This window comes from Triturus cristatus, chromosome 4_1, assembly GCF_964204655.1.
Source record: "Triturus cristatus chromosome 4_1, aTriCri1.1, whole genome shotgun sequence".
Classification (NCBI taxonomy): Eukaryota; Metazoa; Chordata; class Amphibia; order Caudata; family Salamandridae; genus Triturus; species Triturus cristatus.
In genome coordinates, this window is record NC_140585.1 from 795,779,774 (window position 1) to 795,793,813 (window position 14,040).

General features: G+C 45.7%; 1 protein-coding gene across 5 annotated transcripts in view; it reads right to left on the minus strand.

The window, feature by feature from the left end:
* VEZT (vezatin, adherens junctions transmembrane protein) overlaps positions 1–13,251 on the minus strand; it is a 222,349-nt gene extending 209,098 nt beyond the window's left edge. For 2 of the 5 annotated variants that reach the window (XM_085653385.1, XM_085653384.1), the window contains exon 1: positions 13,079–13,251. In XM_085653385.1, coding sequence (XP_085509511.1) covers positions 13,079–13,114 — 36 coding nt within the window. In that variant the 5' untranslated portion in view covers positions 13,115–13,251. The other 3 variants (XM_085653383.1, XM_085653382.1, XM_085653386.1) reach the window with 3 other exon arrangements.
* Positions 13,252–14,040: the final 789 nt, after the last annotated feature.

Below are 14,040 nucleotides of genomic sequence, written 5' to 3' on the forward strand. Positions count from 1 at the left end.
CACCTCTGTGTTGTATTCCACCAGCTAGTGCATATGCTATGACACTCTCTAGCCCATGTGCACTGTAACACCACCCCGTGAATATGTCATGCCACACTTGCCTTCGCACGGGTTATATTGCCCCATCTAACGTGCCTTCCTCGATGCCTATGTTATAACGCACAGCGCTATGCCATACATATTACAATCTGGGATCCATATCTTTGTCACAGTGCATATGCAACGTTACACTCCCCAGCACATATTGTGAAATTACAGAAAATATGCTCTCAGTTTAGCTTATAGATTACCTTCCAAACCTCTGTGGGAAAAGCGTGAGAAAATAGTTCTCTCAAACATGATTCATGATATCACAGCAGAAGGCTTTTTCACATGGTAAAATCACCTTAGAACACACCACAATTCCTAAAATGAGTAGGGTACCATCAGCAAATGATTTATAATGTAACTAAAGTCTTAAAACCTTCTATTAACTGCAATGCTTTTTAATGAGGTGCTATCATGTATATTGGTCCCAAGATGGCTGCCAACACTTCTTGGATGAAGTACTGACATCCAATCGGATCTCACGATGAGATGTGTGGTTAGGCTCCGCCCAGATATATCTATCTTTTTAACTCTAATTTTCTCAGGAACTACTTAACAGATTTACACCATTTAAGCAAAAGGCACGAGTCTGAACTGAGGACTACCTCTTTGCCAAATTTGGTGTAATTCCGTTCAGCAGTTCGGGCTGTAGCTGCGTCAACAGGTACAATGGGAAAATGCATGGGGAAAACGCGTTTTGGGACCCCCGTTTTTTCTCGGCCCCCGCTTGACGAATCACCGTGATATTTTCAGGATAGGAGCGGACCGGAGCTGGCCAAAAATTTGGAAAATTTCGCGAAGATTCGTCAATCGGGGCCAACGTTATTCCAAATAGAATGTTGCAGATTTCCTATGGAAAATAGGTCCTAACTATAACTACCTACTGGCGACTGCCAGTAGGTAATACACACACACATACATATACACATATAAACCTTCCCACTCAGAGAAACGGCTCTTTGGGATGGAAGGGAATCTAACCTGTTTATTCCATCAGGCCACTCTGGACAGACAGACACACATACATATATGAACGCCACATCCGATTCTCCACACAATGAACCGGACACCGACAGGTTTCTGGAAACAAGGTGTTTATTCCACAATTACGCTGATATACACACAAGCACACACACACACACAAACGTGTATTCAAATATATACACACACCCACACATATATATACACACACACACATACAAATACACACACACATATACACACACACCTATATACAAATATACACACACACATATATATATATATACACACGCACACACACACACATACATAAATGCAGGTGGGGGCACCACGAGAGAGAGGGGAAAGCAACAAGATGGGTAACACCGAAGGAGGAAATTAACACATGGTGGTGGGGGAAGTTATAGAGGGTGAGTATCACGCAGGCAAAAAAGCAACACAGAGTGAGAGAAGTACACAAGAGCAGGGGCATATACACAGACAGCGAGCATGGTGGATCGGGAGAAGCACGAGTTAGACAGCAGGAAAACATGTGCACTAGAGTGCTTAAATAAAAAAGAAAAAAATTTACCATTTGAAAACGGAGCTGTCAAAGGACAAAAGCAATGGGATAGGAAAAGTGGGGGCAGGAAAACGGGGATAATTGTGGAAAAGCAGCCAGTTACTGTCGAACGCCCAGGCTGTTGGCGCAAGGACGCCTCTAATTTCCCATAGCAAATAGTTACCAAATAAAGAGACAGGCGCTGGAAGCTGGAACGCAAGAACAGGGTTTATTTCTCATGAGGAGAGCCTGTAATTTCGGACACGCACACAGAATGTCTTCGGGAGGTGCTCTAACCACATCTCTGAGGCCTGGCCTCTTATACACAGGTTTATTGCTTTATTACACGTGACACATTCTTGTTGAGACTTTGATGTACGGAAAGACATCCTTGGAATCCCCACTTCAAGCTCGTTCCCACACATATCTACAGTAAGTGATGGCTATTCCACAGCAGGATACTCTGTCGATTCCCGGAACGGGGTATCTGATCGGATCGCACGGGGTGGGAGGCCTTTGATTAGTCGGAGATCCTTTGAATCGGGGCAACTGCTTACAGGAAGGGGGCCAATAAATGGCAGCTGCAGGACCAGGTGGTGGCTTGGGAGCGGGGCAGGGCAGAGGAAGGGGGTTCATCAAAGGACGGGGAGGTGCTGGCCCCGGGGTTTTTTTTTTCGCTTCCGAGGTAGGGTCGCGCTGGGGAGGGGTGTATGGTCAATGCACGAGAGAGCGGGGGGGGGGGGTGTTCGCAGCACCAAGGGAACGCGCTGGTGATCGGCGAGGGGCAGAGGGGCCATGGCGCTTTCAAAATGGCTACTGCTTAAGTGAGCGTACGGGCCTGAGAGGGGACAAGGTGGCGCCGATTATGTTGACATCGCAAACCAGATTTTAACATAATGGCCTGCTGGGGGTCAGTAGACCACCCAGTCTGTGACTGCTTTAAACAAAGCTATCTTTTTTTTATTTATTTAATGCAGTCCGTTTTCGTTAAGGAAAAGCCGGATTTGTGTAAAAAAAAAAAAAAAAATAATACACAAACATTTTTTAAGAAGATAGGATCACCGACTACTCTTAAAAAATGTTTTAGGTCAACATTCACAAGAGGAAGCGGTTCCTTTGGGACATTAATACATCCCATTCTGAGTTGCAATTTGGAAGCGATGCCCTGAACACGCACCTTCCAAATACCAATTTGGTATGTAGTCGCAACCTCAATTTGCGATTTGGTAATGTGTTGTTGAAACGCAATTTGGATTTGATAAATAGAAAAAGGCTATTTCGGAAGCAGAAATGGTCCGATTTTGTTATTACCCTTTGCAATCGCAAAAAGCCTTAGTACATGTGACCCCAAATTTCTTAACAAAAAACTTTCCATATCCAAAGACACAAACATACTCAGCAACAAGAACCCATTAGCCCGAGAAACCCTGCAATTCAAAAACCAACAAATTTCAGAAAAGTGTATACAGCTGTACTGCTGGAACCAGATATTCCCTAATGTGAGAGCTACGCAACATCCAAATGTAGACTGCTCGGGAAAGAGCCAACCACATTCTGGTCAGGAGGAACCCAGCCAATATCATGTAGCCATATTCTGACCTCTTACAACTGTAGAGGAGGTGACAGGGTATGTACCTTTTAACCAGACATTTAAAAAAGTTATGGCTTTCGGTTCTCACAAACCTCTCCGAATCAAACACTACATAGGTAGGTCTCCTCACATGCTTTCTCAAGACTTATATATTAAATATTTGTTGCTCAGGACCTGCCGAACACCTGTACCTCTATGAAGAGAGCAGTTTAATGCCTGGCTCTTTCCTTGATGCTTTAATAACCGAAGATCCACTGTGCAGGACCAAGAACTTGTAGACCTAACAATGTAAGGTACAATCTAACAAGGCCTCTGACTGGAACATTAATTCCGTACGTCAGCGGAAAGCATATGACGAGCCTCCAGTAGCTGGTACGGTACCCATACAGCAAACTGGAACGGGTCCTCAAAAACAGCCAATACTAACCTTTTAGCATAAAGAAAATGAGACTTGGAGTTGTGAGATGGAGGGATTTTGACTGTAAAATTCAGTTCCATTCAGAACTGTGTGTGTGGGTGGGGGGGGGGGAAGAGTAGTATTAATTCTGCAACCACAGACCTTTCTGCTTCAGATTTTGGAAGAATTTCAGGACCAAGTGAAGCGATGGAAAGGCATTGTAATATTCCCGTTCAAGGAAAGACGCTCAACATTACAGTAATGAGATTTTGATTGCCAAGAGAGATACCGACCTGTGCTCAGTGGTATCGTCTGTGCAGCGCTTACGCTCTAACCTGGACTGCGATTAATAATTACAGCCTGCTGTATGCTCTTATTGCCGCTGCGTGCTGGAACTGCCGCTTTGCCCATTTTTGATTGCTGAATTTACCGATTTGCAGTGCGATACTGCTAGCGTGACTCTGTTGCATATTTGGTTTTCATCTCGCCGCTTTAACTCATTTGCATTTTGTTCCGTAGCGTGACCCTGTTGTAGTATTTGCGTTTCCCCCCTAGCGCTCCTGCCGCCCTGACCCCTCCACCTCCATTTTGTTGTTGTTGTCGTCCTCCTTTGCCCGCCCCGCCTCCCAGCTGAAGCGCCCTCGCCCCTCCCCCCCACCATCCATTTATGGCCAATGCCCCCACGCGCAGCGTCCACGCGCTACGTACACGCCGAAGGTGCGCCAAAGGTAAGCCCGTCTACGCCCGTCCGCGCCTGGACCGCGCCCAGCGCCAGACCCCCTGCCCCTCGCGCTACCCAGCCCTCCCGCATTACCTACGATGCCACCACCCTCCTAGCCCTTAACCCCGGTCGCGCCCCCAACTGCGTCCAAGCCGCTCCTGGACACACCCATGGCCCTTTCTCATGCCACTCCTGCAAATTCATCGGTACCGACAACATCTCTGCTACGACCACACCACAGATTCCCGACCCCAACCACCTACAATGCATCCTTCTCAACACCCGATCGGTCCACAGGCATGCCATTGACCTTTGGAATCTACTAGACACCATTTCTCCGGACATCGCCTTCCTTACGGAAACATGGATGAATGCTTCCTCCGCACCAGACATCACCATTGCCATCCCTGAAGACTATAAGATCACCCGCAAAGACCGTACCAGCCACACAGGAGGAGGAATCGCTATCGTCCACAAGAAATCTATCCGCATCTCAACCAGCTCTGACGTCAATCTCGCCAACTCCGAACATCTTCACTTCCAGATCCACATCGACCCCAAAACAACACTCAGAGGCACTCTCCTCTACAGACCTCCAGGACCTCACGCAAAATTCAGTGAAGACATCACGGACTTCATCACCCCACACGCGCTCCCCTCCAAAGATTACATCCTTCTGGGAGACCTCAACTTTCACCTTGAAAAGACCAACGACCGCAACACCACCACCCTCTTGGACAACCTCGCCAACCTCGGACTTAAACAACTAGTCACTTCCCCCACCCACATCGCAGGTCACACACTCGACCCCATCTTCACATCCAGCAATCATGTCTCCTTCAGCCACACTACGGATCTCCTCTGGACCGACCACAGCTGCGTTCACTTCATCTACAACAAGCCGAAACCCTTCAACCACTCCCAACCTACCCTGCAAAGAAACTGGAACAAAATCACCACAGACCAAATCTCCGCATCGCTCCTTCGAAACTCCCCAGCCCTCTCTTCTAACGCCAACGAAGCCGCCGCCAACCTCACCCTATGGTTATCCAACACCGCCGACACCTTAGCTCCACTGAAAAAACGTCAAAGCAAACCTGGCAGCAAGAAAGCCTCATGGTTCAACGATGATCTCAAGAAGTCCAAGAAACTCTGCCGCTCCCTTGAAAAGGCCTGGAAAAAAGACCCAACCACCAGCACCAAGGACGCCTTCAAAAGCGCCACCCGCACTCACCACCAACTGATCCGAAAAGCCAAGAAAACAGCATTCAAGGATCGACTTGACAACAACGCCCACAACAGCAAGGAACTTTTCAACATCGTCAAGGAATTTTCCAATCCGTCGGCCAACTCCAACGACATCACCCCCTCTCAAACCCTCTGCGACTCCCTAGCCTCTTTTTTCCACAACAAGATTGCAGACATCCACAACAGCTTTGACAACCAACCCGGAAACCAACCCACCCTACCATCTGCTGACCATCTTCCCCCCGTGAACACCCTCAACGCTTGGAACCCAATCTCCACTGATGACACCATCCGCCTGATGAATTCCATCCACTCAGGATCCCCCACAGACCCATGCCCTCACCACATCTTCAACAAAGCAGACTCCGTCATAGCACCGCACCTCCAAAACGTCATCAACTGCTCCTTCAACTCTGCTACCTTCCCAGAAGACTGGAAACACGCTGAACTCACCGCCCTCCTGAAAAAACCAACAGCGGACCCCACCGAACTCAAAAATTACCGCCCCATCTCGCTTCTTCCATTCCCGGCCAAAGTCATCGAGAAAGCCGTCAACAACCAGCTCGCCGCTTTCCTCGAAGCCAACAAATCCCTCGACCCCTCACAATCTGGCTTCCGAGCAAAACACAGCACTGAGACCGCCCTCATCGCAGCAACAGACGACATTCGAACTCTACTGGACAATGGAGACACAGTCGCCCTCATCCTCCTCGACCTCTCTGCAGCATTCGATACAGTCTGCCACAGCACCCTTCTACAACGCCTCAATAACATCGGAATCCAAGGAAAAGCACTTGAATGGATCACCTCGTTCCTCACCGGAAGAACCCAGAGAGTCCGCCTTCCTCCATTCAAGTCCGAGGCCTCTGAAGTCATCTGCGGCGTACCTCAAGGATCCTCACTCAGTCCCACCCTCTTCAACGTATACATGAGCCCCCTCGCGGCCATCGCACGCCAACACAACCTCAACATCATCTCCTACGCGGACGACACTCAACTAATCCTCTCTCTCACCAATGACCCCAGCACCGCCAAAACTAACCTACACGATGGAATGAAAGAAGTTGCCGAATGGATGAAACAAAGCCGTCTGAAACTGAACTCAGACAAAACAGAAGTCCTCATCTTAGGTACTTCCCCCTCTGCATGGGACGACTCCTGGTGGCCGGAAGCCCTCGGAAAAGCACCCATCCCGACAGACCACGCACGGAACCTTGGCGTCATCCTGGATTCTTCACTCTCAATGAACAGACAAGTCAGCGCCGTATCCTCTTCCTGCTTCAACATTCTTCGCATGCTCAGAAAAACATTTCGCTGGATCCCCTCCGAAACCAGGAAAACAGTCACCCACGCTCTGGTCACGAGCCGACTGGACTACGGAAACACCCTCTACGCGGGTACTACCGCAAAACTCCAGAAGAAACTCCAACGAATCCAAAACGCATCAGCCAGGCTCATATTAGACATCCCACGCAACGAACACATCTCTGGTCACCTTAAAGACCTCCACTGGCTACCCGTCAATAAGAGGATCACTTTCCGACTGCTTACCCACGCACACAAATCACTCTACGACATCGGACCAGATTGCCTCAACTCTCGACTGTCCTTCTACACCCCCTCCCGCCAACTACGGTCTTCCAGCCAAGCCCTCGCCACTGTACCTCGCATCAACAAGACCACCATGGGAGGCAGATCCTTTTCATACCTGGCTGCTAAAACATGGAACTCACTCCCCGCTTACCTTCGCCTCACCCAGAACCACCTAGCGTTCAGAAAGCAGCTTAAAACGTGGATATTTGACAAATAATCCTCCTCCCCTTCCTAAGCGCCTTGAAACCCTCTGGGTATGTAGTGCGCTATACAAATTTTATGACTTGACTTGACTTGACTCAGCTCGCTAAGGAGTCAAACGGAGCACAAGAGCCTGTAAAGGAGTAGACTTAAAAGGAGGCACCTATCTGAGCAAAAGTATTCCAAGAAGATGTCCATGTTCCAAGAAATACTGCATATTCTGGCCCAAAACAGGATGATGCTATATGAACACAGGGATATAGCTCGACATTTCCACACACCAAGAAAATACAGAAAACAATCCGCACAGAAATCCAGGAGTCACTAGCAAATTCATCTGCTATGAAAAAACTAAATACTCAAAGAGAGATACCTAGAAACCCAAAGATCTACAAGCACTGGCAAAGCTAACAGGATGCATCTATGAGCAATGTTGACTTTGCCAGGGATATTTAGCCACGCTGCACAGCATTTTTTTAAAAAGAGATTTGATGCAGCCGTTACATCATTTTGTAGACGCACTTCAACACAAGTATGAGCAAATGCGAAATGAGGCTGGCATTTTTTCTATTTATTGACCAATCAGAGATGGATTGATAAATAAATAAAAAAGTAGTTCCAAAAGTGTTTTTAATTTTTACGCACAAGCGCTTTTATAAAAAAAAATATATAATAAAAAAAAACAGAGGAGCTGGCAGGAGATAAAGCACCAGGACAGGTGGGGGAGTAAAGCACTGATGAGAAGACAAGTAGCAGCACTGGCTGCAGGGAGAGACGATCGCAATGAGACAACAACATGGAGCACTGTCTGCAGGGAGAGAAGAACACAAGAGAGTTCAACGTGGAACGCTGGGTGCTGGGAGAAAACACAGCGAGGGAGAAAAAGGAGAAGCACTGGGGGTGAACAGAGAAGCACAAGAGGGAAACAGCTGGAAAACACATGCTCTTCCTTGGAGTTATTTACAATAATTAAAAAATAGCTCCAGGAAAGCAAACACATTAGGAGGTATAGATGGCTGCAATCACAGGTGTCAAACGAGTTATGCTCCACAAGAAGGATCAAGACATGAAGGCAAGGCTAAAAACAAATAAACGATCATAAGGAAGGGAAGAGAGGATTTGGGTTGGTCCAGTAACCATCTCTTGTACATTGTATCAAAAATATCTAGGGTGTACAGTTGCAAAGAAAAGGGGCCCTGGTTGTCTCTAATGACAGGAGGACTCAAATGGACTTCAGCAATCTCACAGTAAATGATATTACTTAACACAACAGGGATAATGATCAGCAGGTCTGTGGTTGATGTCTGATTGAATATGTTCAAAACAAACTCCTGCTGGTGTATACCCGTCATAGCATGATGATACAAAGGTGAATGCTGGAATGGGCAGCCTGTGATTGGAGTCCTAGTGATAAAGTGCTGGATGCACTGGGTCATAATTAGGGCTCCCGGTTTTATGGTATTTATTTTTTAAGATTTCCGTCTGTATTTACCCATATTTATTTTTTGGCCAACTCATTGATATTTATCCATATTTATTTTGTGTTTTGAGAATAAATGGAGCTGTAAAATGGTATATTTCTATAACTCTTGGACATGCACTCATACATGCATGCCTGTCATGATTTAGCGAATTAAGCAGCCACTTATAACAAAAGAGTACACTCACAGGTATATTTTAGTGTTATACTACAAATATGTGTTAGCATATGCCTGTATTTAAGGAAATCTCATCCTGTTTTTCAACTCTCCATTCTGTCTATCTGCTCAGCTGTTGTCTGGAATTCATGAAAGACAGCATGGAGAGTCTCTCTAAAGAAGCAACATTTTCAGAATTTTTCCACTTTTAAAATAAATACAGACAGGAAACACATTGTTTAATGTCTGTATTTATCTGTAAAAATCTGTAAAAGCAAAAAAACGGAAGCCTTAGTCCTAATCAGAAAAAGCAACAGAAAGGCAACAGTTGTTATATATGAATGTAGTTCTTGAACAAATAAGAGACAGTAATATTTTGGCGTTTCAACCCAAAGGTCTAAATTGGATCATCATCTGAGCAGGTAAAAGTGTAGAAGTGTTAGCTTGACCATTGTTATCAGGGAAGGTTTAGCAGGGGGCAATTAACACCAAACCAAAAGAAATAGGTGAGATTCACCTTGTATGCTGAATGAATAAGGAATCTGAAGAAGGATTGGGCAAATTTAATGTCACAAATACCAGCTAGGAGTCTTCCTGTTAATGAGTATTGCATAGAACACTAAAGCAACAAAGCAGACTTTACATCTCCAATGAGTACAGGAGACTGTCATACAGCACAGCTACAACTCTATACACCGTAACGTAGCCCTTAGCAGACTGCATGCCAACCAACACATTTTAAATCCACCAAGTAGTTTTGAAAGACTGAAAGGAAAAATGTAAATGATTTATTAAAAAGACTTATGAATTAGTAAATATTTTTGAGTGCATTTGCCATTTTGCCAATGACAGATTCTATGCTGATACTGCAAGCGGCAATGTGCTCATTTGTTGTCCTAAATTTCTAAAACATTCCCTTTCACACACCCTTAATAGCAAAAACACCTGAGTCAAATGACATTACTAAGGGTTTTTGTGGCAATCACTTGATTTAATTCCGTTTTTTTTTTTTAATCATAGAAAACTTTTCTTACAATGTATTATTGTTTTAGTTCCGTACAGTTGTGGATGCTCCTGGTAAGAATGTAAGCAGAATTAACTTTGTAGGGAATAGGGTTCATTCTAAAAAATATTTTACTTCAAATGTGCAAATCCATTCTCAAAGTCCTGACTCTCTACCGATAATGTTAACCTAACATCACCTTACAGAATATGATGCGTCTTATAATATAATCTCTCTCTTTATGTATGCCTTCTGGCGTTCTACTGGGACAGCACCATGCCAGAGAGACATTATATTGCAAGCCTCCACGGCACCTGCCACCCAGCTATTCATGACCTAGAGTCATGTGTCACACAATAAACTTATACACCTCATGAGCGATTTTACAAAGGTCTCCGCCCACCACATCATGCAGGTACCAGCTGTCAGGTCACACAATAGCAGCTGTGGGAGAATGATATATTGTCAAACAACCCCATGTCATGGAGTAAGCACCACAAAGTCATCTGGGGAAAGCACAGTCTCATGGACCTGGACAACCCCTGGGGACAACTGTCCTTAACTGGCAACCCCTGCTCTCTTACCCTCCCCGCCCCCAACTTTGCAGCCACTGCACATCAACGCCTAGTTTAGCAGGTCCTTCAAATCGTGTCCCCCAAGTGATTCTCGAACCAGCTGCCCCTGCCTGCAACCACAGCTCTGCAACCCTCGGCTCCGCTGCCCCTGCCTGCAACCCTCGGCTCCGCTGCCCCTGCCTGCAACCCTCGGCTCCGCTGCCCCTGCCTGCAACCCTCGGCTCCGCTGCCCCTGCCTGCAACCCTCGGCTCCGCTGCCCCTGCCTGCAACCCTCGGCTCCGCTGCCCCTGCCTGCAACCCTCGGCTCCGCTGCCCCTGCCTGCAACCCTCGGCTCCGCTGCCCTTGCTTGCAAAACCTCAGCTCCTCTGCTCAGACCTGCCAACCCTCGGCTCCGCTGCCCTTACATGCAAAAGGTCAGCTCCTCTGCCCCTACCTGCAAAATATCCCACAAAGCACAAGCGTTGCAAGTGAGCCACACCCATTCAGCAGGAGTGTGTTAAGATTGTAATAAGTAGCTGTTGCATTTCGGAGAATGGGGTCATAAATATATTACTCAAGCATGGTGTGGTAGCACACTTATTACGGACATCAAATGTTCCATTGAAAGGACCACTAAATTGGCACAGGCATACAGTGTTACTGATAAAACTATATAGAGTACAAACAAGATTGGGTTTTAGCGAATATTTGTCATTTGCACATAAACAAGTGACTTTATTTATTTTGATCCTACGAAAACCTTTATTTCTATCACACATTAGAATTTGAAAAAAACACTTCTTTTGTGCTTCCTGATTTATTGTGACATATCTGTACAGTTCAGGTATATGTATTTAAATGTTATGTTAGAAGTCAACAATATCCTAAAACCTTTGGGAAGCATTGTTATAGAACCACGACCCAAATTTTATAATGACAAACTTTTGCAACCTAACTAGGTGTAATGGATATGTGGTGGGCAATTTTATAATGTAACTAAAGCATCGGGCAGTAGCGCACGGTCATTTAGATGCAGCACATTTTCCATTGAAATGGCCACTAAATTTGCACAGACATACAGTTTGACAAAATGAACTATATTGTACAGAAATGATGTGTGGAAATTGGGTTTCAGTGAATATTTATCATTTGTGCATCACCAAATAGAGTGTCTTGATTTTTTTCATCCTAATAAAACCTTTGTTTCCATCACACTACAGAATTACAAAAAATGTGATACATTTTTGCTTTCCTGACTGCAGCATTGTACAGTTCATATACAGGTATCTATATTTGGTTGTGTGTTACAAAATAAATTACACCCCACAGCTTTTCGTTTATCACTCCCAAAACACCAGCTAGATTGTCACACAATTCACTTTATTTTTCTTACAATGCAAAAATGAGAAGAGTTTGTAAACACCAATCCCCAAGATAAAAGAAATGTCAGAAGAAATATCCTAACTCTTGACTTCTGTCTTTGCAGCATGGTAAATGTGGCAAGATAAAAAACGAATTTCAATGAATCTTTATTTATTGCTTGCGCTTTCTGGACCCACCAAAAAATCGGCTTGCAACAGATCCACAGTTTGATAAACAACAGTCTACAGCCTTTCTACTCACATTGTATTGTATTGTATTGTAATTGCATTTATATAGCGCTTACTACCCCTGACGAGGTGTCGAAGTGGTTTTTCGGCGAGTAGCGAGCTACTCCGGAACCCATAAAGGATTAGCGTTGAGTTAGTATAGTGGAATATGAAAGTAATTTGAGTGGTGGATATTGGTCAGTTAGTTGGATTAAGAAGGCTAGAAGAGGGGAAAAAAGGTTTGCATTTATGTAGCGCTTGTTACCCCAGCAAGATTGTCATATAGTAAATTCACATTTTACAGAAAGATAAAGGAAAATAAACACCAGTTAAAAGAATAAGCAGTCATGTGTCAGAATACTAGACTGAATGACAAGATACAACACAAAATTCCCTGTCATCTTTAATGCTCATTCACTTTAGGAACTCCAGCAGCACCTGCGCCTCTATCCAAGCGTATATGCATGCTTTGCTACTCTTGACTGAAAGCACAGCTGTGCATCCCTCCGCTTTGCTACCCCCGTCTGCACCTCTCAGTTCCACGCCCCCCAGGGATCCCCGACTCTGCTATCCCGGAATGAACCCTCAGCTCTAGCAGGGTTAAATTACCTTCAGCGCTGCTGCCTATGTACGAGCTGCTGCCCCTGGCACTGATACCAATGACACCTGTGCAGACCCAATTTTACAGATTAGGACTCATGCCCCTTCCCCGTTGCAGCGCCTCACGCCTCATCCCCCTGCAAACCGATTACCATTTCCTCTGCTATCCTAGCGCCTTAGGTTTACAGGCTGCACCATCCTTCCCATGCACGCCAGCCCTACAACACCTGGATCATTCCCCTTGATGGCCAGGTTTGTCCCAGGCCGGCGCCTGCTCTGCTGTCCGTTTTCACTGCAGCGTGCCAGTGCATTAAATATGGAGCTGTCACCCACCTCAAACACCACTTCTTCGTCAAACTCCGCAGTCATTGCTCTCCGCCATGCCAATCCGCTGCACTCCGGGAAATGTAGTCGTGCAGAGCCCGGAAGCTGAGCAGCTACAAACCCTGTACGCTATCCAGCTGAAACTATATCTCCCAGAAGCTCGCCGGTAACATCTGGTATCCCCTTGGGATCGTCTATTCCCTGCTCTTCGGCAGCCTTCAAAGGGAAACTCTATTGGCCAGCTCGGACGCCCCGCCCACTGAAGGATAGACGTAGGTTGGCCGTAGGTTGGCCCTGCTCCGGCTTCAGCAGGCAAAAGCAGCAGCGCTCCGAGCAGAGCTACGATTACTCAATAAATACACCTGTCAAATGTATATAACGTCTGTCAGTAAGGGCCTCTGGAAGCGCAGAAAAGGTTCGGTTTGTTTACCTTGCCATCAGCACTAATACGGTGTAACGATGGACTCAGGAGAGAGTATAATAAAAGCATATTGTGAATTGGAAAATAATTGATTCCCTTAAAAGACGAAAAAAAAAACGAGCGTAACGAGATAGGAACAAAAGAGGAACAAACTGGCAGCGATTGAAAGGATAAATGCACGAAGAGAGGGTCTCAACGACAGGATGCAGGAATAAAAAGAGAATGCGTAAAAACGCACAAGAAAAAAACAGAGAGTTAACGCGTTCCTGCTTATCAACAGTAAAACGTTCTCAAAGGTTAAGACAGAGCAGGCGTTCAGCGTGGCTAGGAATATCGCACAATTCCTATATTTGCAGACGTGTTAGGTTACCCCTGTTTTGTGGCACACGTTTCCTTTTAGCGTACCTCAGCTGCATTGAGGGGACGGGTAGTTTTCTCTTTTAAGCAGCGCTTGAATCCTGAGAATGGAAACAAACTCCAGGAGCCCATACATTGAGAGTCAAGTTGGGGCAGTGTGGAATCTGACAGTTAACGTACATTTTTTTTTAAA